This window comes from Strongylocentrotus purpuratus, unplaced genomic scaffold (assembly GCF_000002235.5).
Source record: "Strongylocentrotus purpuratus isolate Spur 01 unplaced genomic scaffold, Spur_5.0 spur5_scaffold_6, whole genome shotgun sequence".
Lineage (NCBI taxonomy): Eukaryota > Metazoa > Echinodermata > Echinoidea > Camarodonta > Strongylocentrotidae > Strongylocentrotus > Strongylocentrotus purpuratus.
In genome coordinates this window covers 45,359,286-45,380,624 of record NW_022145612.1, presented here as the reverse complement: position 1 = coordinate 45,380,624, position 21,339 = coordinate 45,359,286, and the positions used below count along the sequence as shown (strand labels likewise).

General features: G+C 36.8%; 1 protein-coding gene across 11 annotated transcripts in view; it reads left to right on the top strand.

Moving 5' to 3' along the window:
• LOC115919156 (protein TANC1-like) overlaps positions 1-21,339 on the top strand; it is an 87,869-nt gene that overhangs the window by 27,333 nt on the left and 39,197 nt on the right. For all 11 annotated transcript variants that reach the window (XR_004061728.1, XR_004061729.1, XM_030972143.1 and 8 more), the window contains exons 3-4: positions 15,226-15,339; positions 16,779-16,895. Coding sequence is in view for 9 of the 11 variants with exons in the window: in XM_030972143.1 (XP_030828003.1) it covers positions 15,226-15,339; positions 16,779-16,895 (231 nt within the window). In the remaining 2 variants the exon portion in view is untranslated. The remainder of the gene's footprint in view (positions 1-15,225; positions 15,340-16,778; positions 16,896-21,339) is intronic.

The window sequence follows — 21,339 nt, the reverse complement described above, 5'->3', positions numbered from 1 at the left end:
TACTCACTTATAATACATTTTTCTCCATGAGGCAACCAGTTTCCATATTGGTTTGTCCTTTGTAGATGCCCAGAGTGAGTTTGACGCTTACTACCCCCGCCCCCTCCCTTTCCATCCAAAAGGTCTTGCAATGCCTCTGCATGTCAAGAGGCCTTTTAGGGGTAGGTGACATGGGGGGACAACCAATGTACTTTGGAATACGCAAGATTTACAAAGAATTAGGAATGTAGGACGTATAGCATTTTAAAGTATTATAGAAAAAAGATTGGAAGATTTTCACATTCTCCAAATCTTTATCCAGCTTTAGAGCAGAGATCTCAATCTACCTGACTAGTGTACAGAGAGAGAGCGTGGGCGAAATTCCTCGAGTTAGCTGCTTCCCAAATGAATATTGATGGATGATGTGTGGAATTTTTCTGTAAATCACAAAATATTTTGTGCCATAAATCTTTGTCCTCTTCATATTAGAGAAGAGTCACAGTGCATGCCTTTTAGCTTTGCCTCTCGAATATCAAGAGAAGCCACGACATTAATGCCTCTTTCCACACTTAAGATTTTTTAAAGAAGTAAATAAGATGTACCTTTACCCCTAAGAGACAGGGCTTCAAAGAAACTTATTTTTTATTGGGACTCTGGATTGCAATTAAGGGTCTTCGTGCATTACAGTGTAGGTCCCAGTTTCAATTCATAAATAATTAGGGGGCTCCACAGTTAACATTTTGGGGCCCATGTGCCCTGGGCCCTGTAATAAATAATAGTTGCAACTAATCGCAACTATTCATAAAAGATAGGAGACTGTAAACTTGCGATTGATTAAAGGACTTGCTATTGAATCGGATCAATGGCAACCTTTTTATAAGACGGGACCCAGGGTATAAGGTATCCCACAAAGATTGATGGCTCGTAACATGTAGTTTAATACATGCATGTGTATTAGTCCAATGATAAAACAAATGCAAGAGTATATAGGTTACATTATAATTGCTCCACTTTGTTGTACTGTACATCATGAGGGTAATCAATTTCATTTCTTTTCAAGCCATGACCCCTTTTCTGGCCCTCACTATTAATTAATATAATCAACTCTGAAACAGACTAGCGTCGCCAGCAGGTTATGCATGCTTACAAGTAGATCAGGTACCGAACAACGGAACAATGCACTTTGAAGCTGTGGGTATGGAAATCCCATTATAACAATTCACTTCTGTGAGGGCTGCGCTTGTTAGTGTCAGCCCGATAATGATTCCATATTGGGGAACACTTTTATTATAAACAGCAACCCAATTACATGTAGGAATGCCCCTGCTTGGTTTTGGTGGTTGGGAGGGAGGGTTGTTCAGGTTCTTGCCCCCAACTCCATCCATAATCACCAAGTTCTGACTATGCCCGAAACTCGTCAGTAGAATCTGAACCCTTTGTGTGTCACGGATGGCAAGTCCTGCCCAAGAACCAGAATGTTTTATTAAAGTTCTTAGAATGGATTTTTTTGTGGTACCTTTAACAGAAACAAGTACCTTTACATGTCCTTGCCTTTATCATTTATGAAATGTGATTTGCCTGTGTGACTGCTGAACTGGCCTTCCCCTTCTCCCCTTGGTCCAATATGCCATCGTTGGGATGTATTTTTTTTTTTTTTAATCCCCTGAGGAAGGAAAACTAATAGTTTATATTTTACTTAATGGGTGCTCTAATTTTCTTAGAAAGACACCATCTTGGCAGCCTGCCATTTGAAATTCTGTTCTTCGGATTCGAGAAATCCTCCTCAACCATGTGTACAGTGTAGCTCATATACGGGTATATACTTTTGACCTCTAGTTGGATGCATGCACTTTTTTGTCAGGCTATATTTAAACATTGGATGTTAATTATTCACTACATGAAGCGATAGGTTGGTTAGTGTAGCTGAACCCATGCTGTAGATCTAATTATTATTTAGAGTGAGTTACCAGGAATGCACTTCATGGACCTGTTCGCATCACACATATAGTATTTGGAAAGTCTACTAACAGACTTATTTTTTCTTGATTGCAAATTATGTATTGATACATGTACATTCCTTCAAGGAAATGTATTGTGAGCAAAGGCATAAAATACATACATATGTACACTGCATGTACAGCTATGAATTTTTAAGTTTAGAAGTTTCATGATTTCATCCAAGAGATGTAGTCTTGAAAACATACATTTGCAGTTCATATTATCTTCTTGCTGTAGTTGTATTAGCCGAATAGCATCCAATACAATTTTCACTACATTGTACACTTTCTATTGAATACTACTAATACCTAAATTGATACCCTATAGCAACTCTTACCTATTTGACAAAGTAGCTTTTGGAGCAGTTGTTGCCAGGGTATGTTTTGGATCATCGATCAAGTATTTATTGTAAATCATGGGTGTACATCTTCTGCTAGGTTACTGATCTTGAACGTCTAGAGCCTAACAACCTTTATTTAGTGCCCGCCTGTGGAGAAAGGCCAGGGATAGACCTTGAACTTCAAAGAATGAGACAGTTTTTTATGCCTCCGCCACCGAAGGTGGTGCCGGAGGCATCATGTTTTCGGGTTGTCCGTCCGTACGTCCGTACGTCCGTCCGTACGTCCGTACGTCCGTCCGTACGTCCGTACGTCCGTCCCGTTTGACCGTTATCACAATATCTCAAGAACCATTTAAGATTTAAACTTAAGACTCGGGAATAGTATTTATCACCATAGGAAGACGATCTGATTAGATTTTGGAGTACGTAGGTCAAAGGTCACAGGTCACAGAGGTCAACTTATGAAATTCCTTGTATTGAGTTTGTTAGCGCGATATCTCAAGAACCATTTGAGATTTAAACTTCAAACTTAAGGATAGTATGTATCACCATAGGAAGACGATCTGATTAGATTTTGGAGTACGTAGGTCAAAGGTCACAGGTCACAGAAGTCAACTTATGAAATTCCTTGTATTGAGTTTGTTAGCGCGATATCTCAAGAACCATTTGAGATTTAAACTTCAAACTTAAGGATAGTATGTATCACCATAGGAAGATGATCTGATTAGATTTTGGAGCACGTATGTCAAAGGTCAAGGGTCACAGAGGTCAACTTATGAAATTCCATACATTGAGATTGTTATCATGATATCTCAAGAACCACTGGAGATTTAAACTTCAAACTTAGTGATAGTGTGTATCACTATAGGAAAACAATCTGATTACATTTTGGAGCACGTAGGTCAAAGGTCAAGGGTCACAGAGGTCAACTTATGAAATTCCATACATTGAGATTGTTATCATAATATCTCAAGAACCACTGGAGATTTAAACTTCAAACTTAAGGATAGTATGTATCACCATAGGAAGACGATCTGATTAGATTTTGGAGTACGTAGGTCAAAGGTCACAGGTCACAGAGGTCAACTTATGAAATTCCTTGTATTGAGTTTGTTAGTGCGATATCTCAAGAACCATTTGAGATTTAAACTTCAAACTTAAGGATAGTATGTATCACCATAGGAAGACAATCTGATTAGATTTTGGAGCACGTAGGTCAAAGGTCAAGGGTCACAGAGGTCAACTTATGAAATTCCATTCATTGAGATTGTTATCATGATATCTCAAGAACCACTGGAGATTTAAACTCCAAACTTGTTTAAATTGCTCTATGGCGGAGGCATCATTTTCGACTGCGCGCAGTCAAAATTCCATCTAGTTTTGTTATGTGGTACTTTTACACTTTGACTTAATCATGAAAGAAGTTGAACTATTTATTACATTGTCTGTAGATTTTGAGAAATAACATCCCTGAAAATTTGAAATATGCACAATAGTATGGGGGGAAAAATTAGTTTGATTTTGATAAGAAGTATAACATTTCTGCGAGCTGAAATGGCTTGATTTTTGAAGGCAAATGCATCGTGCTGCGCTCGTCCATTTGCTGCTGTAGTTGGGAGCAATAATAATAAAATCAATACAATTATGATCATGTATCTAGGCCTATAGGGCTTTCTGGTCATTGACTTTGGTTCATAATTAAATGTCAAAACTAATGCTGTAATCCATCGTGAGGCCTTCTTTCTGTAGCATAATTTATATTTCAGCCGTATTAATCACAATCCAAATTTTGCCAATGAATCTGCACAAAGGACAATAAAAACCAACTTCATATACTACATGTCCACCAATCTCTCTCTCTCTCTCTCTCTCTCTCTCTATCTCTCTCTTTGTCTCTTTTTCTTTCTCTGTTGCTCCTGTTTGTATCATTGAAAAGCTCTTCTATCTAATTAGTGTTGCTTTTCATTAGCCTGTATGTACACTGTAAGTTTGAGTAGCAACGTATATAATGTCAACTCCATGATGTGATTACCCATGGACTCAAGCGTACATCTGGTACATTGTAGGACTAGGAGGCATAGCTGGCCGCTTGCCTTTGTTTACGTTTGGGCTGGTGTAATAACACCAACACAATTTGACCGTGTAAATGGAGCTCTTTGCTTGGCCAGTCAGCTAGCTACCCAGCCAGCCCGCTACCCCTGAGTGGGTGCTGGTCACTATAATATCTAGAGTAGATCTAAAGCAACCTGCTTTGTAGTGACAGAGTTGATTGGATATGAATATTTAACCCTTCTTCTGCTCTTAGAAGGTGTGTACTAAAATGTACCCATTGCTAAACATGGGCTAGGGGATAGCGTTGTGAAAGAAATATGATAAGAAAATAGGAATACAAAAAGTACAAAAACTGTAGCTTTTACGTTTAGGTCTATATCCATGATAACAAAAAGTACATGTATTGGATTCAGATAGGGAACTTACAGCCTTTTCACACACAGCTAAAATTCTATAAACGTGACTAGTATAAACGTGTTTCGAACGTGTTTAAACTAATCACGAGCCTTTCACACACAGAAATTTCGTTGCGATCGTTAATAGTTTCGTGATTAACTACTGCTCGTAAAATGCGCAGTAGTGCCATTGCGCATTGAAGGTCATGTCATGTCAATCAAAGCGCACGCTCCATCCAGTTTAAACACGTTTAAACACGAATTTCCTTTCACACACAAAATGTCAAGCTCTCTATATACGAACTTCGTATCTGCAGCCTGCTTTTAGGGGCGTATGGATCGCGACTTCGTATCTATCCCAACATCGTATAAACGATGTTCACACTGGGAAATTTTGTCTATAAACATGTTTAAAACTGTTGAGTGATTCTAATCATCTCTAGATACGATGAATTTTAGCTGTGTGTGAAAAGGCTGTTAGTAGTAGGTACTCTGCAATCAACATCAAATATGTATGTGATGCAGTGGGGTTTTTCTCAACGGTTTCCTTAAATAAAAATGTATGTATCAGTTTGAAATTCATCTGAAGCAATATTACTTCAAAAAATACATTCTGTTACAAATCAAACAAACTCGATTTGTTTAACATTACTCTTTAAAATCAACATTTCAGTAACATTCTTGTGAGTAAAATTATTGCATAGCATCCATATATCATCAATATCTCAGGTCTATGCACAATTGACATTCAATATTTCCCACTGTAAAATTCCCTTTGTGAATTCCTTCTTCTTCCTGTACTTTGATACATAATTTCTGCAAAATTTCCCATTAACAACAATGGCAAAGTTTCTTTGGTATGAGTCATCACATGTTCAATTGTGCATGGCTTGTTCTGTGACCTCAAAAGGTGTTATAAATGTGCACATGTGCTTGCATACTCGTACATGAACGTGGTGAAGTACCAATGAATTTCAATAAGGGGATTGCCTTTTTCCACTACTAGGTGATAAAGGAATGTTAAGTAAAATTGCCACACCCTCTAACCAGGCAATATTGTTTGTAGAAAGGAATTATCTATTCAGGATTTCAGGCTACCCCCACCCAAAAAACAACAAAAAAGTTATAATAATGATTTTGTAAGCAGCTTATTTTTATAGGTTACATGTATCTACTGAGTAAAGTATGTTTCAAGTTTGTGCCTATATTTTGGTTATATTAATCTAAACCGTTTAATCTAAACAATGCAAACACTTATCAAGGACCATTGATAACTTATTTTATATACAAAATAAGCATTTTATTTGGGTATGAATTTTGCAGACTATCAACAAAAAAAACACTAACAAATCTCATCTTGTTGAGGTAACTTAGGTCAAGCAACCCCTGGATAACTAGGAGTGCATTGATTTACCACCTTGGTGTGGCTGCAATATATGACTAAATTAGGAGGGGATAATGGAAATGAAATTCGATAAGGGCTAATTACGTTAAGGGTAACCATCTTATGGAAATTTCATCCTGTTAGCTAATGATTGTAAATATAGAGGATATGGTACTGTCATATTTTGTTTCTGAATAATATAGTGAAACTCTTCATCAGGCAAGAAAAAGAGTAGCAGATGCCAATTTGATGTTGATCTACCCAAAGTTTAAATGTCATACATTAGTGTTTGCAAACTAATGGAAATGAAACTATAATGCCACAAATGCAGGAAATATACTTTTTGAATGCTCCAATAAATTTTGACATTAAAATAGTATGATCTGGATCAGTAGTTGTTTTCACATTTCCATGAGCCCTGTTGACAGCATGGAATTATATTTCAGCATGTATGGTAATATTTATCTCAATGAACTATAAACTATTCTGTATACCTTTCAATTATCTAATTAGTAAAGTTATATTTATTTCAGATTGGGATAGAATCTGGATCGAAAAAACCAGGATTACACAATGGGATGTACAGTACATTGTACCATCAAAATATGTACAGCAATGCAAACTGCAAGATTACTTCAAGATTTTTCTCTCAAACCAATTCTGTTTTAACTGCATGCACATGAATTTCTGGGACAGACTGCTTCAGTTGCCCGCATGAATTTAAGCAGGCTTTTAATCAAAGATGCACCCAAGAGTCTCTTCTGATTGAGGAGCTGTCAAGAGAAGAGAAGAGAAGAGAAGAGAAGAGAGGAGAGGAGAGGAGAGGAGAGGAGAGGAGGGGTGATGAGGAGGATGTGTGCTTGTTATATGGATGAAGGACTGATGAGATAATTTAGAGATGAAATCAGGCCAGAGACACAATTCGTCTGTTGCTCTCCAGATGTCAGCTTCTAAAGCCTCTCCAGTTTGTTGAACTTGCATACCTGTCCCAACTGGACCATCTCCTGCCATGCTTTGAGTGAAGTTCAGATTCAAATTCAAATGTTTTTATCAATTGGCTTATAATTTCTCTGTGTTCTACCCTTGAACATTGGTGTTTCCAAAATAGATTGATGAAGAAAAAAAAAATTAAAATCTACACATTGACCCTGTTGAAATATCCACACACTGTATTATCTTGTAGGGATTAAAGTAAAGGTGATTCTACTTTTTGTGTTTTTAGCCAATCTCAACCTACGTGTACATGTGTGTGACTGCTTCACACATGTTATTTGTATTGAAATGCCCACATGTAGTTCAGTGCCATTGGTTTAAACAAAAAAGTACATGTGGGTGAAAAGTGCACAAGTATATAAGATAATACTAGTGTAACTTTGATTTATGTGATAATCATCATTATAGGATATTAGGATATTAGGATTGATAGTGTCTGTAGCATAGGAAAACTGCATGTACAGTACATGTATATCAAAGATGACCATTTTCCACAGTAACCCAACTAGATGTTAGCATGCACGTGCAGATGCAGAATTATACACCTGAACATGCTCATGCTGCCCTTTTTATCCACAAGCTGTATAATGAGATTTAAAACTGATTGCTGTAAACTGCATTTCCTGAGGCATTAATAAGTAAGCATCCTTTTCATCTTGCCACATTCCTTCTTTTTTTCTGAAATAAATTCTGCCTATAATAGAGAGGATTTTCTTTTTTAATTTAAAGAAAAGTTCCTTGTAGATTTGCACTTTCCCAGTTGGATTCATAGGTGAGTGCACTTTCAAGTTTCAGTCTTTTGGAAAAGAAGATGAAAATGGTAGAGAGATGCTGCGAATAGTAAACATATTTTACAATAGTGCGCTATCCTAAAGTATTGCTATTTAAGATACTAGACCGTTGCATTAGTGAAATATAATGAGATAATGCCATTTAAAGGTATCACATTAAGCAGGATGGATGATTGTCCATTCATGAAAGAGAATTACGTGCAGCACAAGAAATAAAATAAAAAATGAAGGAGGGACTCTAATGAGCATGTACAATAATTGATATATACAAGTAGAATTTAAAGATAAAGTTGAGTTCTGGTCATGTGATTGCATTGTGAAAGAAAGGGTGTGGAATCTATCAGAAAAGGTTGATCATCTAGTATATAAGTATTCGTGTGTATTGCAAGGTTCTGGAATCATCAAAATGATAAGAAATTTGGCCAAATCTTGGCAAAGTTACAAGCACTGTACACATAATAATGTATATGGGACTACACGAGCACATGGCGAAAAAACCTACCCCCCCCCCCCCCCCCCCGATTTTTACGATGTTTCATGTCATATTTAGAATATGAAGGCATTTGAAGAGCCATGCTTTTCAGGGAACATGTTTAATCTAATGTTCTTCCACCCTTGCATAATAACAATGATAACGCTCACAAATTATTTTTTACCTCTTCCCAGAACTCAACCCTCTCTTTAAACTACATGTTCACTGTATAAGTATCAATAAATAAGAAAGTATTACTGAAGTGGCCTAAAACAACACAAATAATTTCACATTTCTTATATGATACATATTATGATTTTCTGTAAAAAGTAATATAATAGAACTCACACTGTATATATGCAAACTTGTATACAAGTCAACAAGTCAACAAGTCAAAAAGTCAAAGAGATTACTTTATTCAAATTTCTGTCATAAAGATTACAATGGATAATTTCAACAAAAAAATCGTCATGACAATAACAACTAGATTATTTATGCAAACCTTATCTGGATCTGGGCATATTAAAAGAAATATATCAAAAAGTAAATCTCTGCCCACTCAGAGAAGATGTATCTGTGAAATTGATGACATTTTCATTCATTCTGTTAATATTATCTGTTTGAATCTATAATATACACGTACATGTACATTGCCAAGGTATACATGTATGTACATTAGCATGTTCATGTCGTTTTGTGAAAGAAAAGACTATGGAGTTTGTGTGTATCTATGTGAGTATACTCTTGGAGATGTACATGCATTTATGAAGCCCAATTTCCAATGTTCATTAAACCTGATGAAGCTTAAATCATACATGCATTATCACAATAATGGGTTACTAATGTGTTTTTGATCACCAAGTACTAAAGTTTTGCTTTCAATTCCTTTATTGTTCCTTCTTTGTTCACGTACATGGCTTAATTTATCATTGTCATGAGACAAAACTTTTGTTTGAGCATTAAAGACGGACATTAAGGAAAGAAAAAAAAAGGAAGTGGAACGAATATGCTTAAAGGGTTACATACTTTATAATATCTTGTTTTTACAAAGGTTTTGTTCTCGCGAATGTGGTGCATTGTGGGTCGTGAATTTAACAACATGTGTAAATGGACTGGCACTGTTGGGGTAAAACCTTTGTGAGGATCGCAGTTTACCGCTGTATGCTCATACATGTACATTATGTCTGCCTCAATGTTCAAGCGTGATCCAGGCTTCGTTTTGTCAAGGATATCGGGTTAGGATTAGGACGGTGACTGGTGATTTGGTTTAATGTTAGGTTTAGGGTTAGGGTTATACTGTGGGTTCAGGGTTGAAGTAAGGAATTGGGTTAGTGTGAGCATGGACCTACATGCAGGTTCATAGTGTTGAGGAAGCGACTGCTGAACAATCCTTGTCAGAGCATGTTCAGGTCATTCCTGGTCTATCACACATGACTTGGTCATTGATGGGCTGGAAGAATGTCGGTATGGATGACTGATTAATTGATTCGTTGATTGGTGGATTAACATGTCACAGCAGAGACCTCCCTCCCTTAAGGATCATAGTCAACATTACAGTCCACCTTAATGACACTAATTGCTCACTAATTGGTACATATTTCATGGCCGAGCAAATATGGAGGTAACATTGTTGCCCTACTTTGATGGAAGGAGCCAACTGAATATCGGTTTCTGACGATCAGAACTGAATGTGCCCCTAGCAGTAGGTTAGTCATCCATAGCTAATTCCTTCAGATGTAATACATGGACATCTTTGTTTGGAGAGTAGATTTGGGGTCTTTTATTGTCTGATTTTTGTAAGTCGTATCCAGAAGAATAAGGCTGAACGCATGCATTTTATTTATGGAAAGTAAACACAATTTCATGTACGTATCATTATCGATCTGGCCAGCATACAGGGAATAAACCTTTAATATATATATATATATATAAAGCGCCATGAGCATCAGAACCTAATATTATAGATAACCATATTATTATATATATTGAGGAAATGTGACAAAGGAGAATATGGGGTTGGACTCGATATCATGTCCATACTTATCCATGTATAATAATATCAAAGCATATCTTTAAATACATCATAAATGTACTCATTTTCTCACAGTGTAAAATGCGTCAAATTCAGTACATTAAAACACAAATCATGCGCTTGTGACATGCATAGATTTGCTCTCTCAGTGCAGTTGCGTGTATACTAATTGCACAGTTCGCACCAGTGCAGGATTTCATCCCGAACTGGCATGCAAATATACACACGTCCATTGTGGTAAGTCCCACCTTGCCTGCTCGGAAGTCCCCTTTTGTTACATTTATCCTCCATTCCCGGGGCCAACGGTCATTGGTAAAGACGTGAACCCATAGAACAGCATGTCAATGCAAACATGCTCTTTGGCCTCATGTTACACCGCCAATGGATGACTCACACAAGATTCAAAATTAAAATCAATATCTCATCCTTCAGTTTGTGGACAGATTGATACATTTTCCTAAGTCTTCTAACCCAAATGCATACTAAACATGCCACATGGATGTGGTGGTGTATGGTTTCAGAGGAAACTCAATAGACTTGTAGCAATTTGTTGAATGGATGGAGAGCAAAGTAATTTATACTGAGGTTAAATCCATTATGGACCTTAGGGAGTTATACTGTCAGCCATTTGTGTTTACATGGTAAAGATTAATGCATGCTTCATACATGTACATGGACAAACCTATTGAACGGAAGACAGACTAATGAATCTGCTTCTCAGATAAAAAGATAACAGCTTAGGATTTTGTTGTGCAATATTATGATCAAACAAGCCATATGTCTGAGCTTTTTGTCTGAGTGTGGCAAGGACTTTGTGGATAGATGTTTCTTTATAGGAAGCGAGGAATGAATTATATGTTTATAATAAAGATATCCCTCACTTTCGTTGATAATTATCCAAATAGAAACTTTCAGTTTCATGTGAAAAAATCTTTTAGTTTCTGACATAGGAATGACTAATAAGAAGCATTAGTATTTTCATTACAGAGCTTCTAATGCTAAATGTACATGTAGGCGACTTCTACATGTAAATTGTGCCTTTGACGGTTTTCAAAATTAATCTCACACATATTGGTTGACATGTATTTTGGCATCTTAGTGGTGACTTGTTGCATTCACTTTCATATTGGTACCCTTGATTTGCTTTCTAAGGTTTCCTGTCTCCCTTGTCACTCTTCACATCCACAAAGATGAACAAATAATGATTTCTGTTTCTATGTTCGAAAGAATTATCTACATGGGACATTTTATTATATAAATTATGAGCAAATTGATTAATGACTTGTTTGGTTGTTGTGATCCCTTGTTTTGCTTTAGGTTTTCTGTCTCGCTTGCCAATCTTCACATCCACAAAGATGAATAAATAATGATTTTTGTTTCTGTATTGTGAAGAATTATCTACAGGGACATTTTTATTATATAAAGTATAAACGCATTGATTAATGACTTGTTTGGTTGTTGAGAAGATCCCTTGTTTTGTTGATAAATGTCACGATTAACACTTCTTTCATTTTATCATAACGGTTCTTAAACAGAGAAAATGTAGAGATGGGCATTCTCATGAAAATGCTGTTAATTCTGTCTTGTAGCTTTGTTAGTTTTTGCATTAATTTCACACAGATTTGTGGACATTTGACTTGTCTTCAACTCTTCATATTTGCAGTCATTCCATTGATTTCATTTAAGATTTTTGTCTCCCTTGTCAAGCTCCTTTATCAAACATATGAAAAAACAAAAGTCAGAAATATCAATATTTGAAGTTGACAGACTTCAGAGATTCAGCGGAAATCAATACAATCAATTTCCCATCAACTTTATAAAGAACAAAAAAAAATTGCAAAATGATGTCATAGACAAAGTCAAAGGCATTTATTCTCAAACATTTTTGGGAGGATTGTAACCCAGCCACACCCGAGCCATATTCAAGTTCATTTTATTTTGACTACTAAATACATGTATTGCAGCTCATATTTGAACAAAATACAAATGACATGCAAGTATTTGCAGAACATCAAACAAAAATATAAGAGTGTATACAAAATGTTACGGGTCTGCTTCTTTAGATATTTCTAATTTTAAAAATATTTTCTTCCACAATGAATCTAAACTGAATGTAGGTGTCTACACATTGATACTGTAGCAGACCTTATGCTCTCCAGTCTCGATCCAGACTGATTGATTGTAGGAATGAAGTGAAAACAAGGTCCTTCGGGTACCTAAGACCATCAATCGTCACATTTCAGTTGGAGCAGCATTTAAACTAATAACTACAAATTGGAGTTCTGAAGATCCAATTGAAGTAAGGAGATCTGTGTCAACATACCGGCCTACTCGTATCACATTCTGTTGCATGCAAAGTGAACAGGAGAGGGATTGTAAGTATAGATGGACTGAGATTCTCTCCTGACCAGTCTTGGATAAGAGTTAAGACAAAACTCCTGGAAGGATATACCCATCTCCATAAGGCATGATATGACATTAAAGACAAAGAACATATTTCATGAGGATATGAAAGACTGTGAAAAGCCTTTTTCTTTTTCTAGAAATGTTACTGATACTATTGCTTAATAAGTAGGCCTACATGTTTCATGGTTTTTCCATTTCTTTGGTCGCTTCACATACACTTACATTATATACATGTATGTATGCATCTTAGCCTGTGTCTTTTCTGTATATGTACTGTAGGCCAACTATGACATAGGTGTAGCCACAACATATTTGTGACTTGTGAGTTTCTCTCTTAATTTCGAGACGCACTTCTTTATGCCATAACCAACAGCATACTTTAAATGATCAAGCTGGTACATGGACTAGAACTGCTTGCTAATGTACGTTTAGAAATATAAACAGGATATGAAACTATACTGTATGAATGAATACTTTCTTTCCATTCAAATAAACTTGGCCCATGCCTTTGAGCAGAATCATAGAGGCCAATAGACCTATACTGCTATTTATACCTATTTGTAAGTCGTCATAATTCCATTCGCAGGGAATAATCATCATTAAAGATGGAAATCCGCCATTCCATTTCCCATGTTTGGTGAAATTACAGCTTCAAAAAATGCATGGTATGGCTGTAAATCTCCTCTGCTTTATGCTGTACATCAAAGAAGAATGTAGTAGCTCCCAAGTGCATTTGTCAGTGCAAAGATGGGCCTGTTCACATCACTCAAAATGCTCGTGAAGGATCAAGTCAAATGCTGAAAATAGCCTGTGTGAGGGCTCAGCTGAACAGTGGTAGTGCATTTTGCATCTCATTAAACCCACGTTTAATTTGTATTTAGGACATGAGCCTAGATGTAGATTACCCCACCCCCAAGTCGTATGATAAGTATAACTCTTGCTCATGAATCCATACCTTATCATTTTATCAGAAACCAATGTTTTCCAGGTATAAAAGCCTGTAAAATTTGAATGACTGTTTCAGTTTTAGACTTATCTAGGCAAACATTAAATCCCTGTACCGGTAATTAATTGATCTAATCACTTTATTATTCAAGTGTATTTTAAGCATGGCACCTAACATTGATCCCCCTTTAGTCATTGATTAATCAAATCATGGAATTTTTTCTTATTATTATTAGTTTTATTACTATTAATGTTGTTATTGTTATTATTATTTTTGTTAACATTTTTATTATTAATTTTTGCAAAATGTATTATCATTATTTGCAAAATTTAAAAGAGAACTAGATTTATTATCAATATTTTCAAAATTCATAGTAAGAACCACTCTGCTATATATATATATATATATATATATATATATATATATAGATGTAAATTGCACAAGTATAGGATTGGTGTGGATGTGTAGATGCGTGCTTAGCTGTGAAACATGGTGTTTACAGTGAGTATACAGCCGAGCTTGCAGGCCATTGACCTACCCCATTAGCACAGCCTGATTGAATATTCAGCGGTTAAAATTGCCATTGTTGGTAAACGAGGGAATAGCATTCATATTTCGTTGCCCCAGGTACATTTGATATGCACAACCGTTTTGGGTCTGAGAGATGGGTATACAGAGCTTTAGTTTGCATACATTGTGTTTGATAGGAAGTCATTTATATCTGACATTGATAGTAAATAGGCATTGAAAGAGATTTGGAATGAAGATTAACCGAAATGGAAGTGAAAGATTATGAGCATTATTATACCACTACCTAATTACCAAACCATTCCTTTTTTACCCCCCAAACCCTATATGATGGCTAGAATAAATATATATTCTGTTTCAGTAGCAAAAAATGTAATGGTAATATTGTACTTTTGTGAGATTTTTTTTATTGCTTTGTCTTTACAGTATGAGGCATAATTCATATTTCCAAATAATGATAGCTTTAATCCAACCTTTATCTTGTGATGTATCAATTTTTTCACCGAAAGTATATTATCTAGCTATCTTAAATTGAATTTATTTTTACCAGTCTAAATAAGATTTATTCATATTCTGATATATATCTGTATACCTGTGCAGTATTTCTCACCATATATATTTAACCTTTTCCCGCCAACAAACATGGGGATGAGACAACACTTTCTTACTTCACTCTATTATTCTATGTACGCTTGCGCTCTCCATTATCTTATGCCTTGTCCATATCTCCTGCATACCTGTACCATTTCCCAATCCTGATCTTGAATTGCCAGGTAATGCAAGAATGAGTTATACTCGCAGATTGCACTCGTCCATTTTCTTTTCCATCAATTGATATCACATAGACAGGTGTACTCTTCATCTCTCCCAAGATTCAATCCATGTATGTCCATTTGTCATCTTCTGCAGGAAAGGCAAGACAAATTGTACCTAAGGAGGAGGAACGTCCACCCACCCCGCCCCCAAAGCCCAAGGATCTCCCGCAAAGGTCATCGTCTACTTCAAGTGCAAGTGACATTAAAGGTATGGACAGAACCCCTCAGAGACCACAGTATGCATCGTCTGTTGAGGGTTAGAAGGACGTTGACTCCATGTCAGAGTGTAGTAGTAAGGGCCTTCTTGCACTCAATAGATCACATGGTGTATTTAATTACCAGGGGGAACATGGACTGCATCATTAGATAGAGCTGGAGAAAAGAGATCTGCAGAGAGTACAGTTTATGAATTATGTAGAACGTTACAAAGGTATCATGTTTCATATTAAAGACTGTATAAAGATTTAATTAAGAACACAAGTCCTCGATGAAATAAGCGCTACACGCACTGGCACCTTGAAAACAAATGTTATATATGGGAGAAGGGAGGCCATTTTGCACGAGTCATGCAAGATTTTAGTATTTTGCCCCAAAATTTGGGCTCATACGTATGATAAGCAAAATGATGAACAACATGATAAGGGAATAAGCCCCCCCCCCCCAATAAAGAGGTTGCAAACAAATCCACCCTCACCCCTTCACCTCTCTATTTAAAATGTTTTTTTTTAATAGATAAACCAAGGAGTCCCTGCTTCCCACATAATCCATGTACCCTGTGTTGAATGACATCAAGCTCAAAATACTTTTTTTTAAATAAAATTTCTGGTGGTCAATCTAATTATGTTTTTGGATATTACCAAACCATATTCAAGGTGCATATACTTCTAAATTAGTTTGAGAGAAAGTACCATGTTGATTGCAAAGAGATGAACGAAATTAAGGACGTCGTTGTCAATATGTTCAGCTGGTAACTAATAATAATAAATATTTAGCTTTTATATAGCGCTTAATACAAATGTCTTTAAGCACTTTACAAATATACTATTACCCCGGTCATTGGATTCAGTGCTTGCCCGCAGACAATGTGTGCACAATCTCCACTCCCTGGGGAGCATTCCAGCCAGGCGTTACATGACGCTCAAAAACTGTTTGACCAACAATGACGGTCGCATCCTACCGATTACCCATTTAACGGCTTGGTGGAGATTAGGAAGTGCAGGTTAATATCTTGCCAAAGGATATTAATGCCATGTCGGGATTCCAACCCTCGACCTTCGCATCTACAGTCAATTGCACTTATTGTTTGCTACATTGCCAAAAGAAAACTGAATTCTTTCCAAATCAGATTAGCTTCAATATTTGCATTGTTTTCATTACCGGTAATCTAAAACTAAATATTATAACATCAGCTTTATTCAACTTTTAAAAAGACCCTCATTATTGTGCTGATTTTCCCTCTTGGATTTCTGTGGTCAAATATGTTGTGAATCAAGTGTAATTTCGGCCATGAATGATCAGTACCAAATTATATATCATATTCATTTAGGTGTGAGTGGGAGTTATGAGGATTATTTCCAACCATCTGCCCTTCATCCATGACCAAACACTACCAAATTATGCTTTATTTGTTGATTATTATCCTTTCAGGTGTGAATGGGGGCTCTGTTGAGGAGTTTCCTGATATCAAGCCCCCTCCTGCCTTTCCTCCAGCCCCAGCTGCGGGTTTGAAAGGGGTCGAGACATCGAGTGTAGCCTCAATGCCAGGTACGTCATTCACACAAGAAGCGATACTTGAACCAGAAAGAGATTAGTTAAAGATTGAAGTTGAGCTATCAGTTTCTCTGTCGCATATCATTCTTTTCCGGAAATTGATTTATTCTCCCCTTTCATTTTGTTTTAAGAAAGTACTGTCTTTCTTGGTTTTGAGCTTCAAAAACGATTGTTTGAAAAAGTGAGGAAGTGTCCATCTTAAACAGCTTGCCTTTCTGAAATTAAAAAGTTCAATTGGAGCATCTTCATTGCATCTTAATAGCAGCAATGTCAGACTTCTCTTACAATGGGTAAGATAATAGTGGGACTAGTATATTGTTGGACTAACTATTATATCACTTTAATGTCTTTAACGATGGTTTCTCTGCGATATTCTGTTAGTTTCATTTTCATATTCCTTGTTCGAAAAATCGCATTTATTGCCCATTCATTCCATTATCAACAACAGAGAATAGGTAGAAACAATTCTCCAAACATTTTCTTTCTCTTGAAATTTCTTTTCCATTGGCTTTCAACGCACCGTCGGCATTGCATAATGTATTTAGTCAGACCCAGTTCCTGAAAAAAACCTTCTGAGAGGAAACCATACATCAATAGAGAGGATGATGATGGTTGATTCGCCATCGGGATATCATTTTAATCCTGGAGCGGAGCAAAATGTCAAGAGTGATTAGGGTCTGCTGAATATTAGCTTCGAAATGAGCAGGCATGGCATGATATGATCATCGTACCCTGTAGTGGTTTAGTCATGAAAACCACTTCACAGTTGATGTAGTAGGTCATTAATGCCTTAGAAAACAGTTTCTGTCTGTGAAATTGTACTCATCCAATTGATTTATTTCATTAGTAGATCAATGTTTGAGTGCTTGATCTTCACATAAACAGCATGAAGGAATTCCTTCTTTCTTTTTTTTTTTTGGGGGGGGGGAGGGGGGGAGGGGGGGAGGGGGGGTCCAGTAGCACTAGCAGGCATAAACCCATTTCCTTAAACGACGAGTCAATCCCTTTTTGGCTCCCGGCGGATGACTTTGCTCAAGAAATGAATAACATTCTTCAAATGAATGTACATATTCATAATCATATTTTATTTTATATGGTCATGCATATAGAACAAAGAGCCTCGATCACTCAAAGATCACTCTACAGGAGGACTGCTTGTGATGCGTGGAAATATAACCCAGTCCCTGAAACAAGAGAACAAATCAATATGGCCTGCCTGTGGCCGGTCCGTTCGTGGAGATAATTACCCGATGCTTTCAAAATTATTGACTTACCAATTTGTGAGGGTCTGTCCAAATAACTTCCCCTTGATAATTTCTCTCTTGTGGTATAGATACACTTATAGATGTATGTTTTCTCTATTTTTTGTTCTGTCTGCCATATTATTTGTCTTGAGAAGCGAGGAAGTGGCTCATTATTCTAAAGAGTTTTTTTTTAATGTTCTACTTCTGTTTCAATTTTCCAGTGGAATACTGCTTTTGTGAGAGAGAGAAGTTGCTTCTAGGAAACTTGTGTTGAACCCCCCCCCCCCCCCACACGCACACACTTATCTTTATGTACAGGTAAAGCAACCTTTAGTTTACTAGGCACAGAGTAAGAAAGTGTTGACTGTGATTTATGAAATGTAGTACAAAATGTGAGTCGTGAAAATGTGAGTTGTTCTACGTTTTGAGAGTAAAGGTTTATAAGACGAGGCTTTTCTTGAAGTAACATGAGCCAAGGTTAATACCACTTGCCCCCTTCCACCACCTACCTGCACAGTACATTGCTGAGTTCGCAACACATAGGGCGCGTTCATGCTTGATTTTGACGGCCAGAATCAGGCATCTGTTACGCGTTTAGTTTAAAACACGATTGCGTTCATGCTCACTTTTGTAGAATCACCGAAAAACGGGTAAAAAGTGGGTCTACGTAGCATGCGCACACAGGTTTGCGAATCCAGTAGAAGGCCACCCAAGGAGAATTGCCTGGAGAAGTGAGCATCAACAGTGCACCGTGGAACTGCGATTACGATGAGCGTTTACGATGAGCGTTACAAATCGCTCATTCTGCCTTCAAAATCAAGCATGAACGCGCCCATAGTCAATACACATTTGGATGTTTACGTTGTTTGGGACACCATATAGCAGGCCTATTGTTTGCACTTGGACCACCTGCTGAAATGAAACTGTGTTGTAATCTACACTGTATGGTGTCTGGAGAAGGTAGGCTTTACCCCCCCCCCCCCCCCTTTCTCATCCAGGTAATAATTTCCCTTTTCCAGATTTGGTATATTTCAGTTTTGTTGACAGCATTAGAAACCCATTAAGAATGGGAGACAGGCGTGTAGCTTTAAAGGGGATACCTTACACAAAGTATGCACGGTCTATAAGATACTAAACTTCTCATATTAAAGCTATCCAGCATAATCTGAAAATCTTCAAAGTAGGCTAGGTCATGGTCTTGATCTATTGACTACTAACCATGGACGCTCTACCATTGACCCGCTATGGCACTACCAAACAACATGTATAAACACTCACAGATACTTTCTTCCCAAGACTAACCTCCCCCCCCCCCTCCCCCACCCTCACTAGTAAATCATATTACCTCCAGAAACGGCCTGGCCTTGACACTGGAAGAGGTTTATATTGTAGCTGTGGTTGTTACAAGCAAGGAGATATGCTAAGCATTTAGTCGTTGAATGTCTGTGCTAAGTATACACTAATTCAATATTCACAACTTGCCCCTCACTATCAGAGCTTTGGCAGTTATAATTGAATTCATTAGATGAGCGAGCTGTAGAGCTGCTACAGTCTTGGGGTTAAGGAGTCAATCCATTTTAACTGGAAAAAACAGGTTTCTTTTATCTTTCATGATGTTCTTTCAATTTGAAAATAGAAAATGTTTGTTATTTATTTGAGGAAAATTAATTATTAGTTACTGCTTTTTATATCATAAGGCTTTACATTTTAGTTCATAATACTTTATCCACAGAGAATACAGGCCTATATTTTCATGTTGGGGAGGGACCGGGGGGGGGGGGGATCTCTTGAGAAGTTGGTATTACAAGGTTTTTTGGGTTTTTTTACTATTAGGTGAGAGCAAAATGAGTATGGGACATTTATCAGTTTTGATAAATGAATCTATAAGTTTTATTTAGAGGCCTAAATAATGTTTTAAGATTTAAGATTTAAATGAGAACATGTAATTCCTTTATTTGTACCTTTGAATCCAAAATATATTACTATTCTAAATCTTTTTACCACAACTCATACTTAAATATATTGTATGTACATGTAGGTCAGTAGAAGAACGTGTGTGTATGCAAGAGCTCATCATGCCCACTCAATTTGCCTTTTGTTTCTAGTCATATGACACGATAGAAAGAACATACAGTGTATATAACTTATGTGTTATGATGCAGTCTTTCATACATAGCCACACAAGCTTGTAGAAACGCTCATAAAAATCCAAATCATGCAATTACGCAAGCATATCTCCACGTAGATTGAGGTGATGCCTGATGATGATGGTGCAAACATATCTGCAATTTTTCCCCATCATTCCAGATGTTTTTTAGGTTCATTAGTGATTTATGTGGCATAGTGCCTGTTACAGTCATCTCGGGGTATGAGGTGAGGGATTCATATATTATGCTGAGCTATGGTAAGGAGCAGGAAAAAATTATTGCATGAAAATGTTATGTGATAGATTGAGGAATGGTCGGAATTAAGAAGGACAAGATTATTTGATCAACACCCCGTACAACTTTTTGTATGGGTTTGGTTAGAACTAAAACTAATTTTATCATATTTCAATTCAAAGGAGAAATGCCAGATCATCTCAATCTCTTGTGATTCATATTACATGTATGATCTAAATATCGTTGTTATTCAACAATTTTCTTTCTAACTTCATTCTACATATTGCTTACACTGTACATTTTAAGTAGCTGTTAATGGAATATTATTTGTCAGTATCGCAATGTCAAAGACAGATATGATTGCACTTTTCATTTTTTGTTTTGACCTACAAAGCATGCCACGACTGTACATGCATGGCCCTTTAAAATGGAAAGAAAACACTCAGGATTTCCTGTAATGCCTACTACTTCCTTTGATGATTTCAATATTGGTCTAAAAGTGTGGAATCCTAACCCCCTGTTCCCACTTTTACTGATCAGAATTGTAACTTGTCGTTCAGAACAGTAAAGGGTATCTTGCTAGGTAATCTTGCCTTTCAATTATGGCCCAATTATCACTTCAAACTAAGGCCTCTATCTGTATGCCTATCTGTTTCTACTTATCTGTTGTAGCCTGTAGGTCCAACAACGGCTCATATAGTTTTATGAGCCATCCAGCTCCACTGGCACTTGCCCTGGTCAAGGAAATTGATTGACTGCCAGAATTAGCTGCCGATTGTTTTTACTGGAGTGACCAGTTAAAGGACATGTTCA